At 36.3% G+C, this 20,425-nt stretch overlaps 1 protein-coding gene across 1 annotated transcript; it reads left to right on the top strand.

The window, feature by feature from the left end:
• The first annotated feature begins 1,693 nt into the window (after positions 1-1,693).
• On the top strand, positions 1,694-19,763 carry LOC103971293 (protein ACCUMULATION AND REPLICATION OF CHLOROPLASTS 3, chloroplastic). The gene is made up of 16 exons (XM_009385289.3): positions 1,694-2,064; positions 4,410-4,468; positions 5,581-5,645; positions 6,506-6,640; positions 7,288-7,336; positions 8,592-8,704; positions 8,787-8,858; positions 8,939-9,049; positions 11,012-11,193; positions 12,554-12,808; positions 12,914-13,002; positions 13,120-13,508; positions 15,543-15,647; positions 15,791-15,928; positions 17,769-17,935; positions 19,201-19,763. The coding sequence occupies exons 1-16, from the start codon at positions 1,781-1,783 to the stop codon at positions 19,268-19,270; spliced, it is 2,283 nt and encodes a 760-aa protein (XP_009383564.2). The 5' UTR covers positions 1,694-1,780; the 3' UTR covers positions 19,271-19,763.
• The last annotated feature ends 662 nt before the right edge of the window (positions 19,764-20,425 follow it).

The raw sequence follows: 20,425 nt of genomic DNA, 5'->3' as shown, positions 1-20,425 counted from the left end.
AGGTCATTATGGGAGAGCGACAGAGTGCTTACCTTTGGGACATATAGAGTGAGGAAGAGATAGCAACCGAGCCTCTCAAATGGGTATGCGGTCACTGCGTGGGAATGGATGATTAGCACAGATGAGAGGGAGAGAGAGAGAGAGAGAGAGAGAGAGAGGGCGCATTGCTACGTCTGAGCAGAAGTCAGAAGTAGCAGCAATGGCCTGACACACAACGCAGCAACCACAACAAATGATGGGTGTCCTCGGTCAAATATGCCAGTCAAACAACACTAAACTATTAAATACAAAAAGCCACCACCATCTCTCCTCCCGCTGCGAATGACCTCCCTGCTCCTTCCCCCTTGAAGACACTCCCTGCCCATTCCCATGTGACAGAAGCCACCCCTCCTCTCGTGCCAATCATCTCCCCCTCTCACACCAATCATCTCCTCCACCTCAAACACCTCCTCCACTGATTAACCCATGTCTCCCATAACTCCAAAGGAGCTAAAGTAGATTGACCCGAGCCTCTCTTCGACCTTTGTGGAGTAAATAAGTACTATTCTATGTTGACCATCAACTCTTCTTGATGTCTGCGATTGTAGTAGGCCTCTTTTAGACTCTCATTGTTTTATCCATCACCAGGAAAAGCCTTTTCTGATCCTTGATTAAGACAAGGCATATGCAAACCTGATTTAGTTGTACCATGAACCAGCCTCTTATTTCGAGTCACAAGAACAAATCACAGTTTCAGAACAGATATTGGCGTTTACTAGTGTGTCAAACAAATGGAAAAGGAAGACAGGTGAGGACGAGAAACTTTTGTGTTTGAATCTGTTCCGATACGAAGGCTCCTGAGCGTGCCTGTCATCATCGGAACTGTATGATTCACGGACTTCCACGAGCATCCACCATTAGGAGTAGTGATACCATTTTACTGTGTCTGCTGTAGTACTGCTTCAGCGATTTACTACTGCATGTAAAGGTTATTGTGATGTGAAAGAGAGGCTGATTAATAGGTATAATATGATTTCATTGGATAACAAAAAGAGAATGTAGGGTGGCACTGCGCAGCGCCCAGCGGTCACCCACAGTATCAGAACCAGGAACAGGATATACTCGAAACTCCTCAGAAAAGGAATCAGGATTTGTCACAGTTGCTCCCACGGACTCTGTCTTGGACAGCCAATGCAGCTGCAACTACCGACTCCTTCCACAAAAGGCACATAAAAGGAATGGGAAAAGGTTATAGGGTTCTAAGTGATGATAGAATAAAGAGATGAACGTAAATGAAGAAGAAAAGAGAGAAGACGAAACGAAGATAATTATTCATCGACATAAATTTAATTAAACCAACAAAAAGAAGCAAGCCGAGTAGATTAATGTATTGTTGGACTAAGATGAAATTTTTTCCTACTAAGTTTAGAAATTTTTTTGATCTCATTTAATAAAGAATTTATTATTATTATTATTTTTACGTGACATCCATTTTCTAATTAATTTTATATTTATTAATTTTTAAAAATGATGAAAGAAACCTACAGCGCTCTTTTTATAAAAATCATTATGACATTATTAACATAAATAAATAAACATAAAATTGAAAATGGAACAAAGTGGAGCTAAAACGAGGCCCACTGAGAGAGCCCATCAAATGTGACCCTTTGGTCCGGTCCGGCTCAATTGCCCTCGTCTTCTTATCACTGCCCTCGACCGAGAAACCCCACGCCAGTCCTCTGGCTCACTTCCCCACCCTCGAGGGAAAGCAAAGATTTGGAGCCCTCTCTCGAGTCTCCCCATGGAAGCTGTCGCTCCAGGGACCTCCTTCGCGGTATTTCGCACATCCTGTTGGCGGCGCGGTTCTCGTGCGGGGATCCCTGCTCTTCGCGATTTCTCAGGTGTGCGGTGCCGGAAACGTGCCCTTCGTCTCCGTGCGGCGGCGACGTCGTCGGAAGTTGGACGTATCGATGCTAGTCGGGGTTCGGAACCAGTGGAGGTGATAGGGATCGGAAGTAGGAAGGATGCAGTCATCGATTTCTGCTTGAATTCTCCCACCGTTTCCGCCTCTCGCCTCAGATTTTGGTAAGCGACCTGGAAAGATTTCTCCCTTCATTTAACTCTTTGCTTGGTCTGGTTGTTGAAAATTCGGAATGCTGAATGACTACAAAGCTAGAAAGTGTGGCCCAAGGTTGAGGCAATCTTGGGAGTTTGTAATTTTTGTTGTTTATTGTAGAATGTTGGCTGACGTGTAAGTCTGTTAATCTATTATCTTTGTAATTTTGCACTATGTAGACAGTAAAGAACTAAAAAGCATGATTTGTTTCAAGAAACCTGGAAAATCTGAAAAGAAAAAGAACACTTTGCTTCAAGAAACCTGGAAAGTACAACTACTAGTGTACAAATTGTTATTATTATCATTCTTATTGTTATTTGTTTATTAATGCTTGTTGAAAACATGTGTCATATGTTGGTGCATTCTCGAGGGACTGGTATGGTTCCCTTGGTGGATCTCTGTGCTGACGGTTGCTGTCTTATAATTGGCTCCATCTTTTCTACCTTGAGATTGTAGTTTGACATTAATAGTGCATTGATGGTAATTGTTGTGAATTTCTTGCATAGCTTCATATTTAATATATAAGAGGTTATTGGGAGAAAGACCAAGATACATGCTTTTTGTCTGATGATCGACTCTACATCTGCTGGAGCTAGCTATTTGTGGTATTAAAATTTACTTAATTCCATGCCTTTATTGATGGAAAGTAAGAGATCGTAAGACTATGCCAATAAGCATCATGTTGTGAGGTAATGGACCAGCATGGATTGTACACAAAGGTATTCTCGTGTGTCATTTGCCTTTTCCAGTAGTGGTCTGGTTGCTGATTCTTTAAGTATGTTATGGCATCATAATTGTGGTTTAAAATTTTGGTAAAGGAACATTACAATCCTTAGGTAGGTCAGTATGGGTCTGGTATATACCAAACTATTGAAAAAGAAGACCATGTATCAGGGACTTTTTTGGACTTTTAGTCACATACAGTAAAAAATCATTGAATACAATATTTTTGTTTAGAAAATAGTAAAGAATGAATCAAAACTTGTTTCGGGTATGGATTGCAAACTATATCTAAAAAATACATGTATATAAGCATGATATATTTGATAGAAAATATGATGACATACCAGAAACTGAAACATACCTGAAACTATGGCCCACCATGGAGGTGGGTCGGGGTCCTCATTGTGGCTCAATCTAATTAATTAAACCCATTTGGATTCTTTGGATCTCTGATATATCCATAAAAATCTGACCTACATCATATTATTTTAGATGATTTTTTGAGCTTCTAATCTAGATTGACTTGATACTCGTGGATCGGGCCTTAATTGACATGGTTCAAGGCTTGATCTTTGTGTACAAGCTCCAAGGCCTAAACACTAGTATCAAGCAAATCGAGTTTGGAACCTCAAAAAATACGTCTAAATGCTGTAAATCCTAAAAACTAATTGCAAACCAGTATAGAATGATTACATTGAAAAAGCAGTGTTGGATTTACCTAATCTTGGAGAAATCTGGTTTGGATCTCAAAACCGAGCCTATTCCTTGTTGAAATCATCTCTCCCTTGAGAAATTGAGCTTCTCCTTGAAGATTTCAGTGAGTTTTGGAGGGAAATTGGGTGATATTTGAGAGGGATTGGGTGAGAATTGAGAGGGTTTGAGAGATGGCATAAGGGAATGTGGGAGGAGAAGGGAGAGAAGGCATTCAGCCCTAACAGGTGTCTCTTAAGTTCCTAAACTAGGGGTGGGCCAGGGTCGGTCATTGGCAAAACCTGGGTGGCAAGCCTGGTTTCTACTGGTTATCGCTGGGGCAAAACCTGGGGGGTAAACTTGGTTTGTTGGTACCGGGCAATAATCAGCTTACTGGACTGGACAAAAAGTCTTGATTTGTATCGGTTCAAGTTTGGATTGGTAAATGTCGCTTGGTATATACTGGTCTGGGTGAAATTTGAAATGTTGATTGTAATAATTGTACATTATAGTTGTCCAGCTTATCAGACTGAGCGAAAACCCTGTCTCTTGTTGGTTCAAGTTCGAAGCAATAGATGTTGTCCAGTACGTACAAGTCTGGGCAAAATTTGAAACACTGTTGTAGATTATAGTCTATTAATTTTTAATGCAATGAAAAAAAATGAAAGATCATGTTAGCATTACTAGCCCAAAACTTATGAATAATGATAAAGAGATAAATGGCAAAAAGAATATATGTATTTGACCCTAGATAATTGAGACATTGCAGCTTTTTGTTGTTAATGTTGTTATTATAGTTATGAATAAATGACACTTTTTTTTCTTTTACCTACAATAACTTTATTGTTTAAGAGATTATCTTGATCATTCTCTAACGTAGTCTTGTGCCATTTTGTTGTAGGACTATACAAATGAGAGATTCTTTTAAGGTGCAATTACTTCAAAGGTGTCATGGAACAGGTTTCAGAGTTTCATGCTTTTGTAACTAGCATCAAACTTAGATGCAATTTGTCAATTATAAAGTTCCCAATGCTGCTTCTTTGTTGGACCTTTCTAATAGGATGTTGAGTAGTTTACTCCCATGCAATATGCTCTTAAATTACATAGATATGTAAGTAAATACAATGTGTACATAGAGCTGCGATAATAAGTGTTTCATACAAAAATGTACTAAGAAAAATGGCTTTATGTAAAGTTAACATACTTCATCTTTGCTTGGATTTACATGTCAAAATGCATAGACTAGTCATCAACGCCAGGATCTGTTTGGAGATTGGCCAAGGGTGATCGATTTTTGGTGCGATTCACCTGGAATGACTGATCCAAATATAGGTCCATTCAGTCACATCCAGATCTTGATTTTCTTAACCTTGTAGTCAAACATAAGGTGAAGCCTACCTTACTATGAATGATACCAATGGTCAATCTAAGTATTATTTTGATATCATATGTCGTTGTACTTGTAGTATCAACAAAAAGAAATTGTCATATGACTTCTTGCTATTCACACTTATTCAAGCATTTGGATACATGTGTCTAGGATTTGGACATAAATTGCCATGATATTGGTCTAGAGGGTATGCCATATTATGTTTGGTCATGAATATGCCAATTGGATTTGCAACCTCTGATGCCATATTATGTTAGCTCTATGTGTTACATACTTGAGGTCAGGGAAATAAATCTATAATCAGCAAGAAAATGACATTCACACCTGGGAGAAATAGATTAAAGAAATATAATGATCATCATCATCATCATCATCATCATCATATACTTAGATCAAAAATCAATGTGGACTGGTGCCCAAGTAGAACATATTAAAATATCTTTTGGTATTAGCATTTGTATTATAGCTTAAAATTCATTGTTGCTTACTTTATGCACTATAACTATAACCATTAAATGTTGTTTATCTATCTGTTGACTTTTGATGTTCGTCCTGATGGTTCTGTGTGGTATTTTTTTGTAATTCATACAGGTAGTCTTCACCATTATGTTTATAATTCTTGAATTGTCTTACTCTTACCATCTTGAGTATAAAATGAAGTATTTCATTTATTCTATTTCAGGCATGGTTCAAGGAAATGTAGAGTTTCTATTGTCACTGCATCAACATCCCCCGGCTGTCATTCTTGTTTGTACACTTCTCACCTTATGTCCGTTTTTGTCATCCTCCATCTTCCTTTAGCACTTCTAGAATATGATCATGATGTTGAGACACTTTGATTAGTGACAAATGAAGAGAAATTTCTATGATTTGGTGACTTTTTCAATTATTTTGATTCATCCAAATTGAAAGAATGCTTCATTGAAGGGCTTATGCTGGCAAATGTACACTTGTACACACAACATAGAAGGGGCACAAGGTGGCATGAATTTGTCTGCATGTGAGGTGGTACAGTCATGATTGCACAACTCAGTAGCAGAGGCCTACCCCTATTGAGACATGTATTGGCAACTAATTGTAGAGCATGTTCCAAAGAAGTTTCCACCTCATTTGTCTAAATAGTAAATACATTTAGTTATTCTATAACTTGGTCTATCTAAGGCAATAAAAGGAATATATTAACAAGAGTTTCATTCAAAGTTAATGAAAATTGAAGAGTTTATACAGTCAAGTACTATCCTTCTTACTCATAGAAGAAACTACAAATTACATTTAGTTTTGTCACGATTTGGCCTGATAGGATGATTGAACCGTTAACTTCTTGAGCCTATTGGCCAAAAATGCTCAAGTCCATGTCAATGGTTGTACACTCATCAAACTCATATAAGTCAATCCAAAACTTTGCCATTCCGATATGAGACTAAACCAAGGTATTTTAATCTCACAACTTAAGAGCTTGACGTCCTCGTCAATATCCAGTCTAGCCCAGATCAAACTATATTATAGTGCATGTGAGACCTAGATAGTGATGTTGTAGATGTGATTTAATCTTGAATTTTATTAGCAAGTAATTGCCTGTAATATTTCATGCTCTGCTCTTGTTGCAGGTTGCCAGTTCAGGACATGGCTTGGATCATATTACAGCTATAGAACTTCTGAATGTTGTCAAGTCAGCTGGCGGGTTGGCTGTTGCAATTTTATTGAAGCCCTTTAATTTTGAGGGACAAAGACGGCAGGAAGAGGTATTGAAATATAAAAAAAAAATCACCATACATTCTAAAAAATTGTCACATTGAAACAAGAATATGAAAAATAATGAATATCTACAGGCGTTAGTTTCTGCCACACATGCAAAAAAGACAGAGCTAGATTTGTTAGAAACATTCTGGAAGGTGAATCTATTAATGCAAAATGCATGATGAACCATTAAATGACAATCATACATAAGAACCATTACCAATCATGTATATGAACTTCAACATTACTAGCTCAAAGTGCATTATGCTGATACTTGAAGGTTGGACTACAGCATTCTCGTATTTCATCCGAGAAGAATAACATTGTCCAACCATCTCTTAAGATCATGTAATAGTGATTTTAAATGTTGTTGTTAGTTCAGTCCATTGTCAACCTATTTTTTGGAATCACTGTTAGTGAAACTAAGAGTGGTAAACATCTCTAGATGTGTAGAACTGTGCATTATTGCATATCAAATTTTTTGTCTTGTTAATAAATTTTCTAGAACTTGTGAGCTGCTACTTTTATAGTCAGATTCTTGAATTTTCTATTGTTTTTGCTTGTGAAATTATAATATACCAGTTTCAGCCTTGCAATTTTGATGAGCTAGTTGCATTTCATTGTTAATTCCTAATGCTGGATGGATGTGCAGGTAAAAAAATTGGAAATCCAACTTAAAGATTGCTCGCACTTTCATATTGGTAAGGTTATTGTTTTACTTGGCTTCAGATATTTCTTAAATGATCTCTTGGATGTTTTAGATGATGGAACTGTTTCCTTTCGCTAAAACTTGTGATTGTAGACTATATCTTTGCTAGCTGTGTCATAAGTGGGTTCATTTTTTAATTGTTCCAATATACAGAATTAGTGGAAAGACAAATTTAGACCTATTTGGCAGTCATCAACAGGTGTCAACTTGTTCTGTTTAAACTCCCAATATGTTGGGCCTTTAAGCTTTCAAAGCCATGTTATATGCGGTAATGCTGTGTGTCAAAATGTTCCAATTGTGCTTATCGTTTGTCATTAAAATATTTGCTGACTATACTATATATGAGGAAGGTATTCAAAAGCATTTTGCCTATTGGCATACACGATGAAACTTTCAGATCTTTTTTTATCTGATACTTGCAAAGTGGCAACTTGATAGTGATAAATATATGTTGGCTTGATTATCTTTTCAAGTATTGCTGATCTAGATTAGATTGGCTGGTAGAGGATTGACGGCCAATTCCAAAGGACCTGATTTTTTGGGTTGGGGTTATACTGGGACTCAAGAATAAGCAGGGACCTCACCTTTGTTGTCGATTCTGATCAATTCCAGGTGATGCTTGGGTTCTTCATGTGTAGCTAAACAAGGAAATAAATTGACACTCCATAATCATTTTGCAATTTGCATTCAACAAATAAGGTGATGTAACGTGGTTTATACTTTATAGTTTATACTGTTCAAGATCTGCATTGTATAATGCATCTCTTTTGAAAGCTAACTTGCTGCGATAAATGGTAGGTTGCAGTGTTATCATAAACTAAAAGATGCTATGTCTAGGAATGCTCTTGTAATTCAAGATAGCTTTGTTCGGAATAGCATGAGAAATAGACAGCTGACAATGTCGGAGATATGACATTCCCACATTGTGCCATTATTAGATCATTCATGAATCAAATTCAAAACATTTTAAATATATAGAATTTGGTCTTTGAGTATGGAGTATGCATGGATCATTGTGTTGTAAATTTAACTTCTTTTGCTCTCTAGGTTACTACTTAAAAGACTTTATTAAAAATTACCTTGATTTATTATCCATTGAATGTTTTGTTCAGTTTACATGTAATCTACATTGCAATAAGTGTTGTCTTATTTTAGCACCAAATGTTCTGGGATTGTGTGATTTCCACTAGCACCTTGCTACTCTCTACGTGGTTGCTTGTAATATCTTCTGTTTTTCTCGACTGCAGTGGTTGAAGCAGATTCTTTACTGAAAAGAGAAGTAGAAACACTTGCTGAAGCTCTGGAAACTGCAAATAATGCTGTCTTCTTGGCTTTAAGCACAATTTCTATTATGATATCTGTAAGTTCTTTGTCTTCCATGCAATCATATCCTCAAATTCTAGCATCTTTTCGCCAGACTACTTATCATTTTTTATTGCCAGGAGACTCATCTGAAGTTTCAGAATTCACCAGATGGACAGATGAAAGAACTTGGACCAATGGAAATAGAAAAAGTAGGATATCTGGTGATCTATCATATCTATTCATATTTATGACTTTTATACCATGATTTTTATTTAGCACTTATTAACAGATTTTACAAAGCTATGGAGAAGCTAAAGTTGGTTTTGGAGCTGGCTATGACATTAAATCATCAATTAAACAGGCTATTGTCCATTGTCCTTTTCTTGGTGGCAGTATAAAGGTACTAGATTTACTTGTGAGTTGTGACTGTTCATTATTTGTATATTCTTATTTGAATCATAATTTTCCTTACAACTTGCTGTTTATCACTTATATTTGTCCTCATTTGGGGGTTGACATCCTCTTCCGGATGGCAAAGATCCAAGCTATTTCCTGCTACTTTGTGCAGAGTTAATTTGAATGCACCCAGAGGAGATTATTTCTAGTTTATAAGTGGAATCATGAAAGTAAATAAGGTACTACGATTTTCTCTGGGTCAGATCGGCTAACTAATGTTATAAACTTTATCCTAGTTTTTCTATTCAAGAACTTTCGGTACAACTTGGTCCAATAAATGTATTAGCTTTATAACTCATCAAATTTGTTTTCAACACAATCATGTATACCTTGTTGTCATTTGAAATGTAAAGATGGAACAAGTTTCCTTTCAAATTCTTAATTGTTTTTTGAAACATATAACACAGTAGTAATTGTGTATAAGAAGGCAACAATTAAAAGTTTTAAATGGAAAGGCAGGGATTGGAAGTTATAGGCTTGTCCAGCTTAGGTTGACCCTTAATTCTCCATATAGAAATATCATTCTGCTTGTTATCATTTTATTATGTAGATTCATAAGATCTTTGAACAGGGCAGTTCAATGGTTGAGTTGTCAAGCTTCATTGGCCTCACAAAAGGATAATGTTATGACCCAAAGTTCCCTCCCAAAAGCATTCTTATCCTATGAGAATTCCTCACAAACCTGAACTGAAATTTGTGAAGACCAATGATATTTTGAATTTGTTTTCGAATTTGTGGCATGAGCAAAATCATATTTGGATAATGACCATGCTTTGCATTTGTGATTGTAATCATCGTTGCTTATATGGAGCACTTGTCATTAAACTTATTTTGGATTTATTCTGTTAGTTTCTATGTCCATAGTCTATTGTTGCTTCTATCATTCTCTTTTTCATTCTTGTTGTGCACCTTTTGTTTTCATTATCTTTGGTACTTGCATATTGGGATTTTCCAATTTCTAGTGAGGCTAAATATATTCTCATGAGGTATAGCTCAGGCTCTGATTTTTGTGTATGGTAATTTGATTAAGCACCTTGATCTTTATGCATATCGGGTGACTAGGTCCAGCTAGTTTTTTTTTTCTTTTGAAAATAAAAATAAAAGCCTAACTTATCCTATCATGCACTCTTCCTTACATCCGCATCCTCTGCCTCTCACTCGCAGCTTGTGGCTGTCGTTGAGAGCCCTCATTGGATTTCTTCTTGTCCTCATTCTCCTCTGCTGCCTACTTCCCTTTTCTCCTGTGTCGCTGCTTCCTTCCCTCCTCTCCTTCTGCACCATGTCCTCTCCTCCTTCCCTCGTCCTCCATCGTTTCAGTCCCTCCTCTCTTGTGTTGTCACTTCTCCTCCTCCCCTCCCCTCCATGGCAAATTTGATGCTTATAGAGACGCAGCAGTTCAACCGGTTTCAATTTATCCAGGTTCAAGCTAGCTCTATGCACAAGCCATTATAAACGACATATCTCTCAAGAGTTGCATCATGTTTTAGCAACTATTTTCCCTTTGACGAAGATGAAGACAGTGACATATATGATCACTGATTTAGTAATTTGTGGCAACTTATTTTAATATACATGGAACCAAAGAATTGTATTATGTGAGAAGTTATACGACATAATAACTTTTTAGTTGACCATTCTGTCAAAATGGAGTTAATGAAATATACTTTTTTATAGGTTATCCTGTGTGTTGGCTGCAAACAATAGAAACTACCTTTGAAACTTACCATGTAGTACTGTCAAGTAACTGTAAGCCTGTAAGGAGAGGAACAATGGAGTGTTGTCAGTTCTAATTTTATTGAGTTTGCATCATGAGTTTGTCTCACCATACATGTAATGATACTTATATATCTGCATGCTATTCTGGTGAAACTTAAATATTGACATTTCAGGTTTTGCTGATGGACAGGATTTTAATGGCCCGATTATATTCACCTTTGCAAGTGCATCTGGTGTAAATGAAAGTGATGTACGTTCTGCTATTATTACCTTCCGCCAAATTGCAGAATCCAAAAGTGAAATCATAATTTCTACAGTTCAAGAACCTCATCTGGAATCAAATTTAGTCCTTACTACGCTTTTGATTGTTGGGTAAGTGATCATGGAAACTGTGACTTCTTTCACTTGTTTTTAAAGACTTACTCAGGTTTAGAAGTGGAACTGTCTGATACAACTTAAAGAGTACTATTTAGTCCAAAAGATGTACATATATGTGTACAGTTATCCATACAGATATTCACAAATATTTATATATAGATATACATGATTCTGCATCCATGTCTGTTCAAGTTAATTGACAATGTCGACGTTTGTTTCCCAAGTTTCCATATAGATGTTGTTTTGAAAGTTTATGCATCTTTTCAATCAGTCCTTGTAGACATCGACATCTTTGATTTATGTCAGAAGTGTTTTTGTCAAGAGGAGATGCTTGTTTTTTTATATCCTAGGAAATTCAGGATCTGCCATATGTTACTTTCTTTTTTATATCCTAGGAGATTTTAAGCTTACGGCCTTCTGGAATATCTTATCTCCAATTTACATCTTGAGAAAAATCAAGTTTTTAGGCATCAACCTATTGGAAAACTGAGGTGTGCCTCAGTGAATCATTGCTTCTCCTGGGGCAAGGATCTAAATCTTAGCCTCGAGTAACCTTATGCAATAATGTGTTTAAGGCAGGCCTTTGACAATTAGGACTTTCTAATGTTGATATACTATGTCAGTCAGGATTTGCTGTATTTACTAAGGTCATGTATGTGTGTCAGGATTTGCTGTATTTACTAATGTTAGACAAAGTAGTCATCGAGGTCATTTTACTTATAATGTGGGTGGGCATCATCTTTGGATGCTTACAGCCCCAGAAGTAACTAGAAAATAGTTTGAACTTCTCGATGGTCTTCTTCTTCGGGTGCCCACAGCTCCAGATGTAATTAGGAAATGTTTTGAACTTCTCAATATGGTTGGCTGGACATCAGTTTGCCATGACCAAGGTGTAAGTGTAGTCCAGAGGTTGGTTTCCCTGTCAAACCCGTTCACTTAATTTTAGTTGTATACTCCGTGGTTTATACAAACCCATTGTAGACATCTTCACTCAGCAATTCCAACTATTTATGTATTTATAGAAAATCATAGAAAATGAAGCAGGTACCATCATTAGAGTAATCAGTAGTATTTAATGGATATTTTTCAAAGCCAAACCAAGTCATCGGAGAAGTTTATTTGTTAGATTATTACAAAACTGAGAAAACAGAAGAGGAGCAAATGAGAAAAGCTTGTTTGAAATTTTGAATCTTGTTAATGGTTCTGGATGTACTCAATCAACATGATTCACTTAATATCTGTTGCATGTTTCATTTACTGATGGCATCACAATTAGTTCTATGCAAATCATCCATGTTTGAAAATGACATTGCGTATGCCTTTCTAAGATATATACTTTTTCCTTTCTTCTCAGAAGTAGTCAGAATGTTGTTTCTCATAAGAAGGGCCTTTTGACAAGTCTGGCTCTGCATTTTCCGTTTCTCTCGTCACTCATTGGGAGCGGCTTTTCCCAGCCACAAAATGATGTAGCAGTTTGTGCTTCTAAACCCATAGTGGATGCCTCGAGCCCCTCAGATAATGGGACCATCTCAAATTTGGATTCAGCCAATTGTGCTATTGATTATCTTAATCAGTGCCCTCAAGAAATACAAAATGATGTATCTACGGGGTATGTGACACTCTAAATTCATCGAATTTCTTTGTTCATTCATTTTCATACTATTGTACTGGAAAATGAGGAGATATATATTTTTTTGTTGTCTTCTTATTGTAGAATAACAAGTTCTGAAGTCGAAAGTGAAGCTAAATCTTCAGAGTGGAGTCATGAACTTGTCCACGAAAACAGTAATGAAACTAAAAATGGTATGTCAGATTCATTAAAGATATTTTCCTTCAGACAATTCTCCAATTAATGTTGAATCTTTTTGTTAAACTTTTAACAAGCTTACAATATTGAACTAGATTTATTGTGCTATGCAGAACAGCCAGGTATTCAGAATGACCATCCTAGTATTCAGAATATTGGTCCTGGATTCGACATTGCACAGCTATGGGCTAAAGAGTGTGCTTTACATGTAACTAACAAGGCAAATGAAATGGAAACTTTTTGTCTTCCTGTTGGTATAAAACAAACTGAGATTTTTCCTGATCATTATAATGACCCAAGGATCCCAGACAATTTGGATGACTGTGACGGCAATAAAGAATCCTTGAATAGCCAAACTGTTGCTTCTAGAGGTGCAGTGATGGATACAGGTTTGGAGGCTGTGCTAGGAATCTATAATTCAGCAGTGACAATGATAAAGGGTGGAAATTCAAATGAATGTCGTAATGGCGGATTGCTTTCTGCCCGTGCTGCATCAATGCTGGTAAAATGCAATTTTCTTGTATAGCATAGAATAAGCTGATAAAAAATAGTATTATCGACCAATTTAGTTATTGCCTATGTAATTCCTATGCTTGATATCCTCCATTTCTGGGATATTTTTTTTCATATATACAATTTAGACTTTCTAGATCTACAGTGAAAGTTGTAAGTGATGTAGGTCCATGGTTACCATCAAGTGTTTGCAATATGGAGCATGTAGTTCTTCAACATCTGCAATGAAAATTAGGTAAAAATACGAGTTGTCAAGCTTTGGTGATATTGAATGAAAATTTTTGTTACATGGATCTGTTCGAACATCAGTATATTTGTTAAAAGAAGGTTGACATCTGACCCTCAAGACAAGTTTGACAATATTTGGCAGTTGAGTGTCTTAAGTTATCTCTTTAGGATAATCAAGGTTGCCACACTGTGTAGCTGCAGATTCTGGCCTTGATATGGGATAACACTAATGCCATGCCACCAGCCACATCAAGCCATGTGGTTTCTAGTTGACCTTAACAATGACCATATAGAGAAGGTAAAAGCACTTGCTTGCTTTCAGTTGGCTGATGTCATCAGTTTCCCAGGATCCTGTCTTCTCAGTCAATGTGGGAGTTGTCACCTTTGCTCACCTATTTGTTTAGAACATGATGTAAGGGTGATGGATGACACAGAACTGAGATGTTGAGAAAGAGCTATAGACTATGGGTGGCGTGCTATTGGTTTTTGGTTTGGAAATATGCCCATTGAAGCGAATATAGTGAGGCATGCATGATGCATAGTGCGTAAGCCGTTAAGGCATGCACCCACCATTATTTCATCTCCTGGGGGTACAGGAAGTATAGGCACTGCAACACACCTTACATGAGTGTCTAGGGGCATGAGGCCTCACCCTCGGTGAAAACGAGTTGTGCCAACTACATTGAGTTATTGTAATATCTAGTTAAAAAAAAATTGTAATATCTATTTTTGGTCCAATTCTTACTTGAGAATTTGGTTTAAACCCGTTGGTTTGTTAGAACTAAGGGACAAGTGTTAGAAACTAATTTAGATGCAATGCATCTGAGCAAGATTGAGTATCACGGCAGTTCATCTGAACATTCTTTATTTGGGTCACCATCTTCCTATAACTTTGCTTTAGGTGATTGCCTGGCTTCGCAAAGTGATTAGTCCTTTTGATGCTAAGAAAAATTTGGAAAGAATGAAACTCTTAAGAAGCAATCAGGTCGGGAAACTGACAGTCTTAACACATCACTTGGTTTCTGGTTGTTGGTCACATTCTTTCCATCATTAGAGTAGCTATACATTATAATTCGTTTGCCGAGCTGCATTGTGTGCATGGCTAAATTTCACTCCAGCCACTTTAAGGTATGTTTTTTAAGTTTATGATAGTTTGTTTTACTATTTGGTCTTTTAGCTTTGTACCTGCAGGTTGGTGTAGTGTAAATGTTGTTATACTTTTCCATAATGATCTTTGTTATGCTAATTTCTATAATGATCCTGAACCAATGTTTGTATCATGACCAACATTACATATGAAAACATTTCATGGACCTTTGGATCCTTATTTTTAGCAAATATCTGAAGTTCAGGAGTTCTTTGAGGGGCCATTCAATTCAAGCATCAAGGAAAGAAATGCAGTTAACCCATAATTAAGTGGAAAACAGTAACCTGTTTGGTTTCTGAATAAAAGAATTCAATTTTAACCATCAACATGATAACCAAGAGAATGGAATTAATCATTTTTTTACCATTTTATTTGAAGAGGTTATTCTGTTAGATACAGTCTTCAATCAGATAAGTCTAACCACTTGATCAGTATGTATCTTATATAAAATATAGTTGTTTCGCAAGTTATCATTGAATAACTTTTATAATTTTTTTTGAACCAAACTGCTTATAAGTATTTCTGGTCTGAGATAAGCAATTACATTATGGAGATTCTGTCATGAGCTCGTGGACTTTTTGCTGAAAGCATGATCCTTTTAGCTGTGTTGACTATTGTTAAATACATCTATACTTGCAACTTTTGCAGGAAGCAGAAAGAGAATCAGAAAAAAGTTGGACACCTGTCATAGAAATTCAATTTAAAGGAGGAAGTTACAGAGGAAGATGCCAGGGAGGTCTTCCTGAAGGAAAGGTATACTTCTAGATAAGAATAGAAAAATGTAACTTAACTTAAGGAGCTAAAGTGTGCCCTGTCAAGTTATGTGAAGTAGAGTTTCTGTGCTTGTGGTGTTAAATCAGAATTATTTGATTTATCATGTCAACTTTATAATTTAGGGCCGTCTAACATTCAAAGATGGAAGCTTTTACGATGGCATGTGGCGTAATGGAAAGAGGTGTGGTCTAGGTACATTGTATTACAGTAATGGAGATGTGTTCCAAGGATCATGGAGGGATGATCTTATGCATGGAAAGGTATGAAATTTTGGTACAGGTTTCATCTTTTGTTCCATTTGTCTTGCAGATAATATCCACCAAATCCTCAGTTTATCCTAAGTGCTTGTAGATGTAGTGAGTTTTGTTTTAACATATATATGCCTTGATTATCTTACTCGAAGAGAACATAATCACACTTCTTGCTAGAAGATTCCTATAATTTCACTGACTTAAGCAGAAGTTCACTTTCTTGCTAAAATGTATATACACTTATCCTCTCAGTTCTAGGTACCTCCTGCTTTAGGCTCAATTAATTTTCACATGCAATATTAAGAACATTGCATCCATGTAATCAAATTACCATTTTATTAAATGTGAATCTTCCACTCTGTGACACTTCTTAAACTATATGTTTGCTAACAGATATTCTACATATGCTAAAAAGCCACTAGTTCCTTGCTTTTAACTTATAAACTGATTTAATACTAAGAAAGAGTATTGTCTAGACTCAATGGTAAAGAAACTGAAGAATACTGTAAGTATGTAATTCTTGTAAATGTATTATGGTTGTATAATGTATTTGTTTCTTCTAACAAAAGGCTGCATGCACATTAACCTATCTTTCATTTATGTTAACTGATCAAGTATTTGAGTTACTTTTAACATCAGAGCTTACAACATTATCGTTCATAGCTGTAACTTATAAGAACTGGATCAAGGGCAGATGCAACTGAAGTTTACAATTCATCCCTCTCTGCTTTACCATATTGTTGCTCTTCAAGCCATTGGTTATCAAATAAGTGGCCTCCTTCCTAAACCAGTGACTACTGACTTATAGTTTGTTTTTTTTAATATAATTTTGGTGTTTCAGAGTCAAGAGCTTGCATGCTCTCATGTTGGGATCATATCTAACTTACTGTAGTGGTGTCCGCGAGTATTTTTGGTTCTGGTTGCATAACATTTTTCTTTGACAATTTAGGTCAATAAAAATCTTCACATGCTACATTATGTATATGCAGCTACCATGCAAATGCGGTAGCCTACTTTTTTACTCTTTATCTTTTGTGATACATTAAAGTCAACTATGCTTTAAGAGGTTATAAAAAATTTAATCAAAGAAACACGCATAAACAGAGTTAGATTATTACACTAGTACTCAAGATACATCGTGTGCAACAAAAGGTCTGCAGCATAAAACTGTTAAGCACAACTGCTGTCAGGAAATGTGATGGCTTACAAGGTTTTGTAAACTTTGTTAGCACATCAAGAAAAGGGGTGCTTCTATATTGACTAATATTCTTGGAATCCATCTAACATGGTTGATGAGAGTGATCGTCTAGGCATGGTTTAATATTTCAGATGTCCACTGGTATGGGTTTGTAAGGTACTAGTGGTACCGGCACATGGTATGCCGGCATACGTTGATATCAAGAAGCATGAAGGAGAGGGAGGAGGTGAAGATAAAGAGGATGAGGAGAGGAGGAAGAGGAGTAGGTGGTAGCGGTAGTGAGCAGTGGATGGAGGTGAATGGGATAAGGACTTTCTCTTGATTTGAGATTGAGTGTGAGCGTGCGAGAGAGAAATTAAAAACCAAAGGAAAAGACAGCTACAGCTTTCAAATCAAACAAGGAAAAAAAAACAGGCTTTGTTTTAAGGGGTTAACGGAAAGTAAAATTAAACAGCAAAATGATGTTAAGTAAACATCCAATGAAAATGTTGGAAACCTCAATCAGAGAACTACCTTCTTCAGGTCAAATTGTATATGATACTTTTTGCTGTCTTAATATAGTACCTTCATGGAATGTTTCTTTTTTTCAGTACATAGAAAATTATTGACTCTATAGTTTTCCTCCATGAAAAATTTTATATACTCGTGCAGGGTTGGCTCTATTTTCATAGTGGGGACCGTTGGTTTGCGAACTTTTGGAAGGGAAAGGCCAACGGAGAAGGGAGATTTTATTCTAAGAGTGGCAGTATATATTTTGGCAATTTTAAAAATGGTTGGCGCCATGGCCAAGGCCTGTGCATTGATATTGATGGATTAAGGTACATACCTCCTATTTATTTATTATGTTTTATTGGTCAATAAAAACTGATGGGCAAGCTTTTCTGTGTGTATAATTGATCGTAATTCATATATTTTCTGTCAAAAAATTGTGCTTGTTTTATATCTTTTTCCCTGCTATTTTTTCAGATGTTACATAACCTGCAGATCTAACTATATCTTGAGCTATTATTGAAATCTCACTTCAATACGCAGAAAACTATAATTCCTTAATATAAACTGTATGATTTTTGTGGTTATCACATTTAAACATGTTGGACATGGACTGAAGTTTATCCATATGACATATTGAGGAAAAACAATGTTAAGAAAATTCAGGCAGAGTGGAACTCTTTTGCCTCCATCTTTGTGGCATTTAATAATTGGTACAACTGAAGTTGGAATGCATCCTTGTTTGACCTTAGCATTGAGATTTAATCCTTCCTAGTGAATGGCATTTTATGCCAGATTGAAGTATAATGGTTTAAAAAATTAGTTTATGTGACCACGTTCATATGTCTGCATCACGCAAGACCTATGCAGTGTTACTGCATATGCAAACTTATGGACCCATAACTTGTTCCCTTCACTTGGTTATCTGGTTCATGATAAAAATATTATGTGTAATTACAGTCTTTTCTCCTAGATGCAATTGACTTTAGACCTGTTGCAAGTCTAAGCTACAAATCTGCATTGTCATACTCAGAGGTAAGATGTAGTTTTGGGATGGTATATCTTTTTTTTAAGATAAAAATATCGTGATCTCATTTAAACTTGAAGCATACTTCATGTGATGGTATCATTTTGTGGTTTCTCTTTCAAATCATCATCCTACTTTAATAGTATTTCTTTATAACACATCTAAATGATAACTGGTTTTTGGGAAGAGATTGAAAATGTTGAATCCCACAACCATACTGTTGAGTAGAAATGGTCTGAGTATTCAAAGTTTCGCCAAACAAGCTAAAAATTTGTCTGGCGAAATATCAGAGATGGGACATTCAAAGTGAACTATGCATTGTTTATCATGATATAAAAAGAGCTATATTTATGGGAAATTTTTTCTAATATCTCACGTCATATGAATCTCTTTGGATCTTGAATCTGCAATGACACATTACCTACAGAAAATTTTATAAGAAGCAATTCGTGTTACAAAATTTGCTTCTCTTAAAATTTTGAGAATCCCTGTTTTTGTCATCTTCTTCACTTTCCGAGTCTCACGGTTTTTAGTGGGCTAACCTTTTATGATGTTTGCCCTTTATAGGTGGACTGAGATATGGGAAGAAGGCGTCCTTGTTAGCAGGACCCAGCTGGACAATGCTATCACTGGCTAATTGAGTTAAATATATTTAATGGATCAGTTTGGAGGCACACTCACTTTGATATCTGAAGATTCATCTAGTTGCTCCAGTTATTGATATCGCCTAGCCCGAAAGGTGTTGACCGATGTTGCAAGCCAGTTTTAATGGAAAGGTGGATTAAGCAATCAGTTCCTTGAATGCTTGCTCTGTAAAGTGTAAAAAATCCATGCATCGTGAGACTTGATAAGAATGATTTTCTCTAGTAGCATGAAGATATCCATTCATTCAATACAATTTAGCAGATTATGTCTTTAGGATTAGGTAGATCTGGTGGTGCTTGTACGTGAATGAGTTATATTCTTGATAGTGAGATGGTCCTCTGTTGGTTATCCGCATTATTGGGTCTTTGGATTAGTAGAAAGTTGAAACTTGAAAGTCCTATTTAGGTTTGTGTGTTCCACTGTTAAGGAAAATTGATGATGTTTTTCCATTTGTGGGGTATATGCATCTTGTTTATTCCATATTATGGTTTATGTAATCACGGAAACCAGTAGATGTACAAAGATCATTCACATATCACGTCTGACACAGTCGTGATGACCTTTCGTGTTTTCTTCACCACTTGAATTGAATCCGAAGTGCTTGCACAAAGTGGTTTCGATGCAGTTAAAATGCTTAGATTGCGAGTCCTTTTTTGTTCAGTCTTTGTAGAAGAATACCTTTATATTGTTGAGCAGTCCAGGAAAACCCAAAACTGATTGTAGATTGTATTGGCATTTAACATAAAAAGCCCTTGGTATTGGACTTTTACTAAATGGTTCCCCCTAATTGGTTTTTAATTGAATGAGGTTTTTTTCAACTTAATGAAAAAAGCTTTTTTCGTCGTAATTGGTTCATCAAGCTCTTGGTAGATCATGAATAAGGTTTTTTTTCTCCTTCTTTCTTCTATTTTTTAGTTATTTTTTTTCCTTTATCTCCGTAATTGGTTGTTTTTTCAACTTAATGAAAATGTCCATTCGTCGTCTAGTCACTATTGGCCATCGTCTCCTTCGTCGTTGTTGATCTTGATTATGATTGTCTCAATCCATGATTGTTATCGTTGCCCCTTGCACCCATCAGAGAGTAGTGACCTACCTCTTTCATTCTCCTTTTATGTTCTTTCCGTCGTCTCCTCCTCTTTGGTCACCT

This window comes from Musa acuminata, chromosome BXJ2-2, assembly GCF_036884655.1.
Source record: "Musa acuminata AAA Group cultivar baxijiao chromosome BXJ2-2, Cavendish_Baxijiao_AAA, whole genome shotgun sequence".
NCBI classification, from domain to species: domain Eukaryota; kingdom Viridiplantae; phylum Streptophyta; class Magnoliopsida; order Zingiberales; family Musaceae; genus Musa; species Musa acuminata.
Note: the sequence above shows the minus strand (reverse complement) of the source record. Positions and strands in the feature narration are given on the sequence as shown.

Bases quoted from the DNA above. Each gene is read 5' to 3' on its own strand.
- LOC103971293 (XM_009385289.3), top strand. From the start codon at position 1,781: ATGGAAGCTGTCGCTCCAGGGACCTCCTTCGCGGTATTTCGCACATCC. The intron at 7,337-8,591 runs GTAAGGTTATTG...TCTCGACTGCAG, and splicing joins TTGCTCGCACTTTCATATTG to TGGTTGAAGCAGATTCTTTA. The intron at 11,194-12,553 runs GTAAGTGATCAT...CTTTCTTCTCAG, and splicing joins ACTACGCTTTTGATTGTTGG to AAGTAGTCAGAATGTTGTTT.